The 15,299-nt window shown below is 40.2% G+C and overlaps 1 protein-coding gene across 2 annotated transcripts; it reads left to right on the forward strand.

Moving 5' to 3' along the window:
• The first annotated feature begins 361 nt into the window (after positions 1-361).
• Positions 362-10,790, forward strand: SNRNP27 (small nuclear ribonucleoprotein U4/U6.U5 subunit 27). 2 transcript variants are annotated; one of them, XR_013967490.1, is made up of 7 exons: positions 380-449; positions 1,463-1,583; positions 2,616-2,728; positions 4,362-4,441; positions 8,806-8,870; positions 9,859-10,028; positions 10,116-10,790. XR_013967490.1 is itself a non-coding variant. In XM_080814840.1 (6 exons), the coding sequence occupies exons 1-6, from the start codon at positions 416-418 to the stop codon at positions 9,911-9,913; spliced, it is 468 nt and encodes a 155-aa protein (XP_080670966.1). In that variant the 5' UTR covers positions 362-415; the 3' UTR covers positions 9,914-10,790. The 2 variants fall into 2 exon arrangements, 1 of the variants encoding a protein (XP_080670966.1); XM_080814840.1 differs by having other exon boundaries at positions 362-449; positions 9,859-10,790.
• Positions 10,791-15,299: the final 4,509 nt, after the last annotated feature.

Here is a 15,299-nt window from a genome sequence, read left to right on the forward strand (position 1 = left end):
AATTAGATGTCAGTGAGCCGGAGGCTATGTGGAGGGTTAGCACGGCGGCTGAACTGAACCAAACCGGTGGAAAACTGTGTCATGGGGTCTTGTTTGGAGTCCATGGCTTCTGGTATCTGGTTTTAGTTTCTGGTGGCAAGCAGCATCTGCAAGCAGGACTCAAAAACTGGGCTATGGAGCTTGTATGGAGCTTGTTAGAGAGTCTCAGGTGACAATGTCCACGCTCAGAAGTCGTGGCAGCCCCGCAGGCTGCACGATTCTAGGCAGGCTCAGCGCAGTCCCCCTTCTTTACAACCGGAACCCTCCAGAGTCGTGTCTACGTTTTCCAGTCGGCGGTGAAAGCTCAGTACCCGATCTTCCCGGAAGTTGTTGCGCAGTCGCTTCCGGGGCAGGGTGAGGCGGAGGAAGATTACGAATGGGTCGCAGTCGCAGCCGTTCCCCACGGAGGGGTGAGTCCCGAAGGAGTTTGGCTGGTCTGGGGCTTGGTCGGAGGCGTGGCCCCCCTCCCTTTTCTCACCCCAAGTACGAGCGCAGCGGAGAAAGGGGCCTTACTCTCCTGAGGAGGAGAAGTGGGGGGTTGGGGGGGGGGTACGAAGACTTGAGCCCTGTACTTTTCAGCCCTCAGGTGTGAAGGCAATTTTCCCTTCTCTGAGTTAGTTTCGCGGACTCTCTGTCAGACTCATACAATAACTTGTTTATACTTGTGACTGAAGGATTTAGAATCAGACCACGGTTCCCTCACTTAATTTCTGGGTGGCTTTGTGCAAGTCATCCGGCCCTTCTGAGGCCGAATTACCGTAATTAGACATTGGGGTAGTACTACCTATCTTTAAAAACTGACGTGAGAATTATTGTCACATTCCATAACACTCAGCATGTGGTAATGGCTAGTTCTTGAATGCTCATTGTTAGTTTCCTTCCCAGTTTATGTAATAGGAAAAGCGATATTTAGAATTTTGCGTCCAGGGAGCGCATCTCGTGATATCTTCTGGCACCCACCCCCATAAATGAGGCAGTGGGATGTAAAGAACAGGACTTCGATCAGGAAATCTCACTTAGACCCTCCGTTCTTCCTCCTCTGGTTGGTTTTTATCACCTTCAACTAGTCAAGACTAAAAATTTGAATGAGGCCACGATCCACATACGGCTATTGAGCACTTAAAATGTGCTCAGTCTGAATTAGGAACTGCTGTTTAAGTATAGAATACACTCCAGATTTCTTATTAAACAACAACAACAAAGTAATCATTTCAGTAATTTTTATATCGCGTACATGGCGAAGTGGTAATAGTTGGGATATATTGGGTCACATAACAATATTAAAATTAATTCTACCTGTGTCTTAATTTTTTTAATATGACTACTAGAAATGGCTGGCATTATATTTCCTTCGGACGGCGCAGCTCTAGAAATTTGAAGTAATATTTTGCCTCTGCAAAAAGATTTTGTGTGTTTGTATTAGAGCGCAGGCGGTCCCGGTCCACCTCACGTGAGCGAGAACGCAGGCGCCGAGAAAGGTCCCGGTCCCGGGAGAGAGATCGGCGAAGGAGCCGCTCTCGATCCCCACACAGAAGACGCTCTAGGTGAGTGCAGAAAAAACCCAGAAGTTGTACCAGCCCCAAAGAAACTAGTCGGTGCCCTTAGTTTTGTTTTTATCACTTAGAAGGAATTTACAGTTTCATGAAATAAGGGAAACTTAAGCCCACATTTTAAACTGAACATTAACATTGGTAAAACGGGGTTAATCACACTGTGCCATAGAGTTGCCTTGAGGAGGAAATGAGAAATAATACATGAAAAACACTAGTGTGGTGTTTGGCAGGAGTAGGAAGTAAAGGTTTTGTATTTGGGGGTTTTTTGGTTTTAGGGTTTTTTTGTTTGTTTAAGATTTCATTTTTTTTTTTTAATTTATTTTTATTAGAGAGACAGAGATCACAAGCAGGCAGAGAGGCAGGCAGAGAGAGAGGAAGGGAAGCAGGCTCCTTGCCAAGCAGAGAGCCCGACGTGGGGCTCGATCCCAGGACCCTGAGACCACGACCTGAGCCGAAGGCAGAGGCTTAACCCACTGAGCCACCCAGACGCCCCAAGATTTCATTTTTATAAGTAATCTCTATACCCAGAATGGGCTCCAACTTGCAGTCCTGGGATCAGGAGTCGCATGTTCCATGGACTGAGCCAGCCAGGTGTCCCTGTTTTGTTTTTACTAACTTTTTGGTGATGAGGGTTTACTCAAATATATAAACAAGAATGTGAGATCTTGAAAGAACTGAGAAATTGACTCTTGATTCTTAAGTATCAATTGCTGTTTAAGTCAACTTCTTGTGTATTTGTAATTGTTAGAGACTTATTTTTCTGCCTTACAGAAAATTTTTTCAACCCTAGCTGTACTGAGACTGATGATTAAAGCAATAAATTACATTTTTGGCTTTTTGTTAACAGAGAGGGCCTAGGCAGAACCTTCTTCCTTGTTCTGCTATGGGGAATGGACTCCTCGTTCTCTGGAACCTGGCTTTTGTTCAGCCTTTACCTTTTAGGAGCTCATGTACATCTTTGCCAATCAACACAAGTCATCAGTTATATCTCTGCTTCTGATATCTTTACTTATTGAATATTAGATCCCCAAGACGACATAGATCCACATCTCCTTCCCCTTCTCGACTGAAAGAAAGAAGAGATGAGGAAAAGAAAGAAACAAAAGAAACAAAGAGCAAAGAACGCCAGATTACTGGTAATGTTATTAGATAAATAACTGTAGGAAAAACACAGCTGTGTTCATAGAACTTTAGTCATGATAAAATTATAAAAGTATAATTTGGGGACATTTAAGTATTAGTTTTTTTATGGTGTTCATTGGTGTTGAGATTTTGTTATTATTGTACCTTAGTGAGTTGCTGGTTATCTGTGGTGCTCTTGATATAAGAAGGACAGTTAAAAATGAGAATATTCTATTTTGGAAGTACCTTTAAAACTAGTGTTGTATCTGACATTAAAAGTGGTCCTGCCCAAAGGCTCCAAGCATGTCCTTTTTTTTTTTTTTTTGAAAGATTTTATTTATTTATTTGACAGACAAAGATCACAAGAAGGCAGAGGGGCAGGCAGAGAGAGAGAGGAGGAAGCAGGCTCCCTGTTGAGCAGAGAGCCTGTTGCAGGGCTCGATCCCAGGATCCTAGGACCGTGACCTGAGCCGAAGGCAGAGGCCTTAACCCACTGAGCCACCCAGGCGCCCCAACCATATCCTTTTTTAAGCATTCCCTTCTGATGGAGGATGGAGAGCATATTCCCTCCGTGCATCTTAAGTTACATTGTGTCCAAACTGAGGAGGAATTTTTTCCAATTTCCAAGTCTTTAGCTAATTATTTGTGTATTCTCTACTGCTGAGATGTAATAACTTTTTTTTTTAAGATATTATGTAATTTTTGAGAGAGAGAGGGCAAGCAAGAATATGAGCAGAGAGGAGAGACAGGGGAGAGGCAGAAGCAGACTCCCCGCCTAGCAGGGAACCCTGCCAGGACCCTGAGACCATGACCTGAGCTGAAGGCAGACTCAACCAACTGAGCCACCCAGGCACCTGAAATAACTGTTAATCTGTTGCCACCTCCCTTTTTATACAGGTCATGTCCCATGGCCCCTGCCCCTGGGTACAGAAGTTGAGCCTTCCTATGAAACCTTTCCTAAGCCGAAATGGCATAAAGCAAAGAGTCATGCTTTCTGAAAGTTTGTGGTACACCACTTTGCTTTTACAAAAGACCTACATTAGGGGGCACCTGGGTGGCTCAGTTGTTAAGCGGCTGCCTTGGGTTCAGGTCATGATCCCCGGGTTCTGGGATCGAGCCCTGCATCTGGCTCCCTGCTTCTCCCTTTCCCGCTCCCCCTGCTTGTGTTCCCTGTCTTGCTGTGTCTCTCTGCGTCAAATCAATAAATAAAATCTTTAAAGAAAAAAAAAAAGACCTACATTAGTACAGTAATACTTTTTTCTTAAAAATAAAAATCCTCTTCACATTTCTTTTGGTTAGCAAAAAAAGTACTAACACAGGTCTTTTTTTTTTTCTTTTAAAGTATTTATTTTAGAGAGAGTGTGTGTGTGAGCAAGCACAAGCAGGGAAGGGAAAGGGAGAAAGAATCTGAAGCAGACTCCACCCTGAACGCAGAGCCCAATATGGTGCTCGATCCTACAACTGCAAGATCATGACCTGAGCCAAAACCACGAACTGGATGCTTAACTGACTAAGCCACCCAGGTGCCCCTAATGTAGGTCTTTTCTAAAAGCAAAGTGGTATACCACAAACTTTGGAAAGGTGGGATGTCTATAATAAAGTGATAGAAATTTTAAAAAAAAATTTTTGTGTGTTATTTTTTTGCAGAGGAGGACTTAGAGGGCAAAACAGAGGAAGAAATAGAAATGATGAAATTAATGGGATTTGCCTCTTTTGACTCCACAAAAGTAAGTAAAACATGTAGCCAGTTAAACATTCTGATTTGAATTAATCTGTTCATACTGTCACAAATTTCCATATTATTTTACTGTTGCTCATAATTTCTTCCATTCACACAAGTTTTTTCCTTTAGAAGATGTGAAGTATCTGTGTGAAGGGCATTGAGAGCACAGAGAAGGAAGCACTAAGCTGCCATTAGAATTTGGGGAGTGTTTGCCTGATGTTTAAGTTTGATCTTCAGGGTGATCAGATGAAGAGGAGGAAGATCATTTGAATAGAGGGAAGAGCTCATGAGAATGTATGTAGGCATGAAGGAGCATAGTGTGTTGTGGGAATTTCAAATTCAGTGACTAGTAAGAGGTTCTGATGGGCTAGGAATGAGGTTAGAAAGTGGGATAGGGAGCAAATTGTGGAAGCTTTTGATACTCTTAGCCATGCTAAGGAACTTAGAGTTGATTCTTTAGGTGCTGAGGAGAAGAAGCAATGATATGTGCATTTAGAAAGATGAGCCGGGGGCACCTGGGTGGCTCAGTGGGTTAAGCCTCTGCCTTCAGCTCAGGTCACAATCTCAGGGTCCTGGGATTGAGCCCCACATTGGACTCTCTGCTCCGCAGGGACCCTGCTTCCTCCTCTCTCTCTCTCTCTGCCTGTCTCTCTCTGCCTGCTTGTGATCTCTGTCAAGTAAATTAAAAAAAAAAGAAAAAAGAAAGATGAGCCAGGGGAGACCTGGGTGGTTCAGTGGGTTAAGCCTCTGCCTTCAGCTCAGGTCACGATCTCAGGGTCCTGGGATTGAGCCCCGAGTCGGGCTCTCTGCTCGGCAGGGAGCCTGCTTCCCCCCCTCTCTCTGCCTGCCTCTCTGCCTACTTGTGATCTCTCTCTGTCAAATAAATAAATAAAATCTTTTAAAAAAAAAAAAAAAAAAAGTTGAGCCAGGACAACGTGGAGGACAGATAGGAGACAGATTAGGTTGGAGGCAAGGAGAACTGCTGGGTCATGCAAATGAAAGATGATGAAGGCCTGAACTGAGGCCAGAATATTGAGTCTACTCAGGAGCCAGAGTTGATGGTGGTGGTAGGAGTGAGTAGTCATTGAGGACTCCAAAGTGACAGGCTGAAAGACTAGGAAATGGGGTTAACCAAGAAAGGGTTCTAGGACAGAAAAATCCTGTTAAACAAGAATGAAATTCAGCTACAGAGGAAGATGACATTGGGTAGCTGTATATATATATCTCAAAGCTCAGAAGAGGGGAGATTGGAAAGTGAATGTTTCCTAGCCTTGATCATAATACTGAAGAGCATAAGGAACTGGGGGAGGAAAAAGAGGGAGGGTTTTTGAAGAAGATGATGAAGAGAAGGGATTATATGTTGCGGGGGGTGGGGTAAAGAGTAGAAAGAGATAGGGAGATGGGAAAGAAAGAGAAATGGGGAGGAGGGGAGATAGAGGATGTGGAAAGAGGAGAGAAGAGAGAAGGAGCTAGTAAGAATAGAGAGTATGTGTGGAAGGAATATATATTTTCTTTGAGAATATAGTTTAAAAACATTCTCTAGAATTTTAAGTCCATTTAGTTTTGTAAATGGAAATAGGTTCTTAAGAAAAAATGTCAAAAATAATCCAAATCTTGTGAATGGAGTGGGGTAATCTCAGAATCTGTAAAAGTTTCTTACTAATGGTTGTGATTGTGTAGAGCTCACATGTTTTTATTTTTATTTTTATTTTTTTTAAAGATTTTATTTATTTATTTGACAGAGATCGCAAGTAGGCAGAGAGGTAGGCAGAGAGAAGGGGAAGCAGGCTCCCTGTCGAGCAGAGAGCCTGAGGCGGGGCTTGATCCCAGAACCCTGGGACCATGACCTGAGCCAAAGGCAGAGGCTTAACCTACTGAGTCACCCAAGCGCCCCTAGAGCTCACATGTTTTTAAAATGACAGTGTATAACCTAAGAGGAATAATGAGGCATGACTGTTTTGAGGTAAGAAAATGAGGAGCTCTTGTTCTCACAAATGGTTATTCTACATTTTGGAATTTAATGCAGTTTATGTATCTGGCTTTTTTTCCCTTGAGTACACCAAATCCTTATTTGTTTTGCCAAAGAGTATTTTATAAGTGAAATAGTTTATTAATGTGTACACTGAGTGAACAAAAATATCTCCGAAGTAAAGCAACTGTAATTTTGCTGTTGTTAGAAGAATAGGGAGGGGAATCTATCAGAATTATTTTTGGGCGGCTGGGGCTGGAGCAGCGGGTTTCTATTGTTTGATGTTAAGTTTGAAATTCTGAGAATCAGATGTAAAAATGGAACCATACTTTTTTTTTTTAAGATTTTATTTATTTATTTGAGAGAGAGTATGAGCAGTGGGGAGGAGCAGAGGGAGAAGCAGGCTCTCAGCTGAGCAGGGAGCCCCACATGGGGCTCAGTCCCAGGATCCTGGGATCATGACCCTGGAGCCATACTTTTAACTGTAGTCTGTGCTGAAGGTGTTTATTTATAAAAGAAAAAAATAGGGCGCCTGGGTGGCTCAGTGGGTCATGATCAGGTCATGATCCCAGGGTTCTGGGATCAAGCCCCACATCGGGCGCTCTGCTCAGCAGGGAGCCTGCTTCCCTTCCTCTCTCTGCCTGCCTCTCTGCCTATCTCTGTCTGTCAAATAAATAAATAAATAATCTTTAATAAAAGAAAAAAATAGGTGAGAATTCATGCATCCCATAAAAATAAAGGAGTACCATGAGAAGAAATGATGTCATTTGTTTTCTTAAGGACATCAACAAGGATATTAATCTAGTTTATATGCAGTTAGTTTCATGGCCATCACTTGTAAAGCTTCTCTGTTCATTTGCCTTTTAGTAATGTGTATCTTGTGATATTTCATCATAGGTCTATGCTACTTTTTCATGTGCCAGTGTGGTCACTTATTTTCCCTTAAATTTTCACATTCTAGAATGTTTCAGAATTTGATTGTTTGTTAATGGGTAATTTTCTATTTTAGCATGTAAATCAAAACAGGCTAATAATATACAACTCTTCAAATAGTTTTCAAAAACCAGTAATCCTTTAGGAATTGAACTTAATAAAATAGTTAGAATCATTACTTTTTTTCTAAGCCAGTCTTTCAAAATCATGCCTGCTTTATATTTTTGGGAGGGTAAAATTATACACCTCAAGTAATTTACCCAGTATTGTACTCTCCGCACCCTCCCAACAATGTAGTGAAAACAGGAATAGAAAAGTAAGACCAAATACATGTATTTATTATTTTTTTAAGATTTATTTATTCAGTTTTGGAGAGAGTGCGAGCAGGAAAAGGGGCAAAGAGAGAGAGAGAATCTCCAGCAGAACCTCCACTGAGTGCGAAGCCCGACACAGGGCTCAATCCCACAACCCCCAGATCATGACCTGAGCCAAAATCAAGAGTCAGACACTTGATCAACTGAGCCAGCCAGGTGCCCCCAAATGCATTTACTTTAGCTCCACCTCAAATATATACCTGACCTGTGCATACCTTTAGGGCAGTGGATAAGAATCCTTTTTTTATCCTAACAGAGATACCTAGTAGGTGTGCTATGCAGATAGGGTATACTCCCATGAGTAATGGTGGGGGAGGGAGGGAGGGAAGTGGAGGTCACATGTGTATGAAAGAGATGGCATTGATCGGTGGTGTTCATATATTTAATAGTCATTTTCTGAGCACCTGCAAGTTCAGGGGCCTAGGGTGTGAGAATGCAAAGGTAACTGATATCCATATCCCTCCATCAAGAAGCTTTCAGTCTCAGAGAAAGTAACATCATGTATATACATCATGAAAATGCAAGGTAGAAAATGGAAGGTATTATGAGGGAAGCACAGTTAACAGTCTGGGGAAGGGTAGAGGGTGCTTTCTGTCAGCTGAACCACTTGAATTGGCCCTTGAATGATGGATAAGAACTAGATGGTTGGGGTTCTTGGATGAGGGTTGAGAAGGTAATTTAGACATGAGAAACAGCAAATGATGGGTTAACTTGGCCAGATCAAAAGACCCATAAAGGAGTTAGTGAAAAAGAAGGTAGATGCCACATAAGAAAGGCTAAGATAAAAGTGACACTTAACATTAACACCTGTTATTTCTGCATTCTGGGTTTTTAAAAGATTTATTTATTTATTTGTTTATTTTAGAGAGGGGAGGTAGGGAGAGGGGCACAGGGCGAGGGAGAGAATCCCGAGTAGACCTCCAGCTGAGCGTGGCTATCTCATGACCCTGAGATCATGACCTGAGCTAAAACCAAGAGTTGTATGTACAGTCATTCGACTGAGTATGACTGAGTATGTTTATAGGATCCAGCTCTTTGAGGCATTTAATATATCCTTCCCATTTTTTATATTTGTTTATTGCTTTTCTCTAGGGGAAAAAGGTGGATGGTTCTGTAAATGCCTATGCCATAAATGTGTCTCAGAAGAGGAAGTACAGGTATGCTTAGCTCCCATTACTATGTTTGAACTAATAATAAAAATTAGGTGCTTGGGAAAGAATTTATTTATGAGATGTGTTTGTAGGAAATGTAGCAGTTTCCATATAGTTCCTTGTTTTGATCTTCTTTGCTTATATTCTGGTGTGTTAGAATAATTTCCAATTTACGTGTGAACTAATAACTATTACAGAGAAGGCTGTTGGCTTAAAATTTTTAAAACTCAACATTGTTCTTTTTTCTAAACAGCATATTCTCAAGCCTTTAGGCTTTAATTTTATTACAATTACAGATTTAAATTCGATCCCTCCTGAATTATTTACCTAGAATGATTGTGTAAGGATTTCAGCTACAAATATATTTTTCTGTTAAGTATATTAAGTATATTAAGGCATATTTTATCAATACCACAGAAATAAACAATCCATACCTGAAATTTCACTGAATTCAGAATGACATCTTCAAGTGCCTTTCTCTCAACCTTTACCAATGATAAAAGACTAGTATTCCAATTAGCTTAGAATATGTATAATGTGATCTGAGAATGCTGTGAGTTAAGGTGAGGACCAGAATCATCATTAACGACCCTTTATAAAATTATTTTCAAAGAAGGTCTTAATGAGGAGAACTAGTACAATATGCAATCAGATTTACATGATGGGTACCTGTTTTAGAGCTCTTCTCTATTTCCTTATTGTTACCTGTAGATAGGGATTTTCAACCTCTTTTTTTTTTTTTTTTTAAAGTCTGTAGAACCTTTCCAAATAATTTTGGAAGTATATTTCCATACTTCTATTTGGATTTTAAAGAAATCTGAAAGGCTTTAGGTTATTTTGAAAATGATATAATATCCTTAATGTGCATTAAATAACCATGAATACTTTTGCCCTAGACTTTGCCAATTTAAAGATGATTTATATTATAATTTTTTTATAAGAGGAGTCTGGAATTTTTTTTTAATACACAATGAGTTTTCTCTTCTCATCATAGGCAGTACATGAATCGAAAAGGCGGATTCAACAGACCTTTGGATTTCATTGCATGAAAACTGAAATGATAAAGAATGATTTTTTTTCCCTTACCTTGTTCAGAAGAGTGGATTTTGTATTTCATATTTAATATGCATAAAAAACAGGATCACAGTCCTTCCTCCTTGTAAAGTAAGAAAATTTTTATTTATGATGTATGCAGTTCACATACCCTGACTCAAAAGAACGAAAGTTAAATACTGCATTTTTTTCTTTTAGGAAATATCATTTGGGGCAATCAGCCCCATTTTTTTGTTCTTCTTATTGTGGAATCTGTATATGTTTTCTTGGTGTACATTAGGACTTTTTAAAACACATAAAAGTAATTTGGATGTAAGTTTCTCAAATAAAGCAATATTTCTACCCTTTTGTATTTGATAAATACTTGTATTGCTGTATAAAATTTTCCCCCTACAGGTTTTTTTCCCCTACGTAGATTTAGATTTCATTAGTAACTTACAAATAACTGGGTTTTTTTCAATCTTCTGTGGTTTTTGCCCCAATTATTTCCTCTATTGTTTTTCCCCATTTTAAAAAGCATATATGCTTATTATATGAAAACTTGGAAGAAACCAAAAAGCAAAAAGAAGAGCCAAAAATCACCTCCATCTATCCCCAGAAACAATATTTTGGTATATGTCTTTCTAGCCTCCTATGGTATATATTTATTGTCCCTACCCGTTATATCAGAATTTATATGCTATTCTCTTTTGCTAATCTTTTTTCTCCCATGTACTGTGAACAGTTTTTAATACTTACATGTTATTTAGAAACTTAAGTTTAGCTACTTGGTTGTACCATAATTTATTAACTAATCTTTTATGAGCAAACATTGGCTTCCCTCCCATGACTTGCTGTTTTAATTAAAACTGTGAGTAGTGTTCCTGTTACATACATCTTTTTGTACTTGTTGCATTATTTCCTCAGGTTCCATTCTTAGATATGGCATTGCTGGTTGAGATAAAGGGGTGTGTGTGCATGTCTTAAGGCTTTTGATATATGTATGGCTAGAAAGGTAACAACCATCTCTCACCAGTAAAGTATAAGCCTTCCAATTTTCATGTGTGCACCAGTGTCAGGTGTAATACTTTTTTAATTTCCAATCTGGTAAACTAGTATTTGGTTTTAATTTGTTCAGTTTCTAAGGAGGATGAACATTTTAAAAATGTGTTGGTCATATATATATATACACATTCGTGTGAAATGCTTATTCCAAGTCTTGGAGCCTCTTCTTTTTTTTTTTTAATTTATTTGACAGAGATCACAAGTAGGCAGAGGCAGGCAGAGAGAGAGAGGGAAGCAGGCTCCCTGCTGAGCAGAAAGCCCAATATGGGACTCGATCCCAGGACCATCAGATCATGACCTGAGCTGAAGGCAGCGGCTTAACCCACTGAGCCACCCAGGCACCCGCTGGAGCCGCTTCTTTTGGCAAGTTTTTCTTTTTCTTAGTTGAGGGAAACCCTTTTATACCAAAGATAACAACCACTACCCATACCTTGCTGATATTTGAGGTTCTGTGGTTAGATTTTATTTTACTTTATTTTTGAGTAGTAATACAAACACATGGAACACAATTCAGACAGAACAAAGGGTATATAGTGAAGAGCTAATTGTGCATCCTTTTAGAGATATTCCATATATACACAAACGTATATGTGTACATATCTTTGTTATTCAAATATAAGCAGACTCTACACACTATTCTGCACCTGTCCTTTTTTAATTTACTAGTACATCCTAAAATTATTTCTTTTATCTTTTATTTAAGTAGGCTTCACATCTAGCATAGAGCCTAATGCAGGCTTGAACTCACAGCCCTGAGATCAAGACCTGAACTGAGATCAAGAGTCTGGCACTTAACCACCTGATCCACCCAGGCGCCCCAGGATTGTTTCTTACCAGTGCATGTAATATTGCCTCTATTTATTAAGGGCAGCAGTCACAGCTCATTATAGGGTGGACTGTAATAATCTTTACTGATGGGCACACATAATGGTTTTTTGTTGTTTTTTTTTTTAAAGTCTTTCATTATTTTTAAAAGTTTGGGGGCACTTGGCTGGCTCATTCAGTGGAGCATGTGACTCGGGGTTATGAGTTAGAGCCCCGCATTGGGTATAGAGATTACTTTTAAAAAAAAACTTCAAAAAAAAGGATTCTGTAATCACTATCCTTGTATGTAAATGATTTTACAAGCATTTTTTGCTGGATTATAAATCATTATTGCATCTGAAATTTGACCACCTGTTGTAGTTCTTTAAAAATTGTCCTGGCAAATTCATTTCCTGCAAAGAAAATAATAGTAGTATGGCTGCACTGCATAATACAGTGTGCACAAAGCACCTTGGTTTATTTAATCCGTAAGAGATAGAGCAGGTACTATTATCTCCACTTCCCAGATGAGAAAGCTGAGGCTCTTCAAACCATAAAAGCAGGAAATACTGGGATTTACGCTACATCAGTTGCACAGTTTGTAATACCAATTGCACAAATGTCCCTGCCCCCAGGTGGTTAGATTATTTTGCTTGGAGTTTTTGCCACCTGAGCTGTATGTCTCTAAATTATCCACAATAAGGACTTTTTCTGACCACATTTGTGCACACTTAAGGAAGGCAGATCCAGCTGTGGTTTTAATAAGAAAGCTAAAACTTCTGAGATAAAATAATATACCCAAGACCACATTACAGATTTTTGGATTGTCATCTTCATGTGGTGTTAATAGAGATTTGACTCAAGATCCCCAAAGCACAGTGCTTGGTAAAAAATAACGTGAGAATACCTCGTAGGTCAATAGGTTTGCTCTCCATGAGCTAACTCCAAGAAATGGAAGAGGAAGACGTCTGAAAAGCCAGAGATAAGACACCTGTGATCCTAAAGGAAGTCCTGTTTTTGTTTAATCATTTGGGGGTTTTTTTGTTTTTAAGATTTTTTAAACTTTAAGAGAGAGAGCATAAGCACAGGGAGGAGCAGAGGGAGAGGGACAAGCAGACTGTGCTGAGCGTGGAGCCTGAGGCAGGGCTCAGTCCCACGACCCTGGGATCATGACCTGAGCAGAAATCAAGAGTTGGGTGCTAAAGAGACTGAGCCACCCAGGCACCCCCAGAAGTCCTGGTTTAAAGGAAGTTTTATCCATCAGATCATCTGATTCTGTAAGAAAAATATGGAGCATCTTTGTCTTCCTCTAGCAAGCTGCTGCTTCTCAGACAAAAATTGTACCATATCTTCTCTTTCTAAGTATCTAAATGTTGGAGTGCGTTGGGGTTTAATTCCTGGACTCTCCATTGTCTTCCTTATTGAGTCTCCAATGTGGCTTCCAGCTTATACTTCCAGCCTAGCCATTTTATTGAATTGTAGGCTTGTGCAGTTGTGCAATTATGTGCCTAGATTATTAGGCACATCAATGTTAAGGTTGGCTCAATTCTCATTTCCCTGCCCAGCCTTCTCTGAGGCTTCCCCATCTCAGTAAATGGCCAATCCTTTCACGCCTTTGCTCAGACCAAAATCTGTAGGGTCATCCTTGACCTCCTCTCTTTCTCATACCCCACATTCATTAGCAAACTTTTTGGCTCTAACCTCAGTATATTTTGCATCCAACTGTTGTTTTTCCCCAGATTTACTGAGGTATAATTGACATATAAAACTTTAAGATATTTAAAGTATACATCATGGTGATTTGAATCTGATTAAATCAGATTGAATCTGACCACCTACCACCTAGACTAACATAAGTTATCTCTCTTGCTTGGATTGCTGCAATAGCCTCTCTTGCAGCAGCAGAGGCAAACCTTTTAAAATGTGCATCAGGTCATGATTTCAACTCAATTCATGATCTCAATGTCATAAGACCAAGCCCAGTGTCAGGTTCCATGCTGCAGAGTCTGCTTGGGATTCTCTGTTCTCCTGTCATGCCTACCCCACCCCCCACCCCCATGCACTCACTCTCACTTGCTCTTGCTCTCTGTCTCTCACTAAAATAAATAAATAAATCTTAAAAAATAAAGTCCAGTTCTTACTGCAGTGTACAACCCTATACAGTCTGAACCCTGGCTTCCCACAGCCTCAGCCCCTTGCTGCTGCCTTTAACCAAGCTCCTGACCTTGCTGTTCCTTGAGAACATGTGTGAATGTACCTAAGAGTCTTCCCATTTGCTCTTCCTCCTGGAATGTTCCTTTCTGCTCCCCGACTTCCACCCTGACTTGCAGGGGTGGCTTTATGTCTCTGCCCAAAATAAGGTCTTTCCTGACCATCTTATCCAAAACAGCAACCCTGCTTCCCTCTCTATCCCTTTACCCTGTTCTACTTACTTTAACATTTAAAAAAATTGAGGAGAAATTCACACACCAAAAAATTCACCCTTTTACAGTGGTACCATTTCAGTGGGTTTTAGTATATTCAGGGTTTGGGTTTTTTTTTTTTTTTTTTTTAAGATTTTATTTACTTAAGAGAGAGCACAAGCAGGAGGAGGGGCTGAGGGAGAGGAGAAGCAGGCTCCACACTGAGCCACTGAGCAGGGAGCCCAACATAGGGGACCATGACCTGAGCCACCCAGGCATCCCTAGTATATTCAGTTATCATCACTGTCTAATTACAAAATATTTTCTTCACCCCAAAGAGATCCCATACCCAATTAACAGTCACTCTTCATCCCTCCCTGCCACCCTCATTCCCCCCACTCCCCCCACCCCTGAAACCACTAATGTACATTTTGTCTCTAAAAATGTGCCTCTGGCACCCAAAAATGGGCACCTGGGTGGCTCAGTTGTTTGGGCGACTGCCATCGCCTTAGGTCATGATCCTGGAGTCCCAGGATCAAGTCCCGCATCGGGCTCCCTGCGCAGCAAGTAGTCTGCTTCTCCCTCTGACCCTCTCCCCTCTCATGCTCTCTCACTCTCTCACAAGTAAATAAATAAAATCCTAAAATAAAGATGTGCCTCTTCTGTACATTTCATATAAATTGAATCATACAGTATTTGGCCTTTTATATCTGGTTTCTTTCACTTAACATGTTTTCAAGGTTTGTTCCCATTGTAGCATTGTGTCATTACTTCATTCCTTTTTAAAGTCAATTAATATTCTGTGAATCTACCACATTTTTACAATTCATCAGTTGATAGGCATTTGTACTTCACTTTCTGGCTTTTATAAGTAGTGATGCTATGAACATTAGTACACAGGTTTTTGTATGAACATATTTTCAGTTCTTTTGGGTGTAAAACTAGGAGTGGAATTGCTGGCTCATATATTAATGTTTGACTTTTTGAGGCACTTGTCAAACTGTTTTCAAAAGCAGCTGCACTATTTTACATTTCCACTAGCATATGTGAAGCTTCCAGTTTCTTCATATGTTCTGCAAAGTTCCCTTTTCCTAGTAGCAGTTATCACTGCCTGCCATACTGTATTCATTTA

The sequence above is a fragment of the Martes martes genome, assembly GCF_963455335.1.
Source record: "Martes martes genome assembly, chromosome: 9".
NCBI classification, from domain to species: Eukaryota; Metazoa; Chordata; class Mammalia; order Carnivora; family Mustelidae; genus Martes; species Martes martes.

Bases quoted from the DNA above. Each gene is read 5' to 3' on its own strand.
- SNRNP27 (XM_080814840.1), top strand. From the start codon at position 416: ATGGGTCGCAGTCGCAGCCGTTCCCCACGGAGGG. The intron at 1,584-2,615 runs GTGAGTGCAGAA...ATTGAATATTAG, and splicing joins CCACACAGAAGACGCTCTAG to ATCCCCAAGACGACATAGAT. The intron at 2,729-4,361 runs GTAATGTTATTA...ATTTTTTTGCAG, and splicing joins CAAAGAACGCCAGATTACTG to AGGAGGACTTAGAGGGCAAA.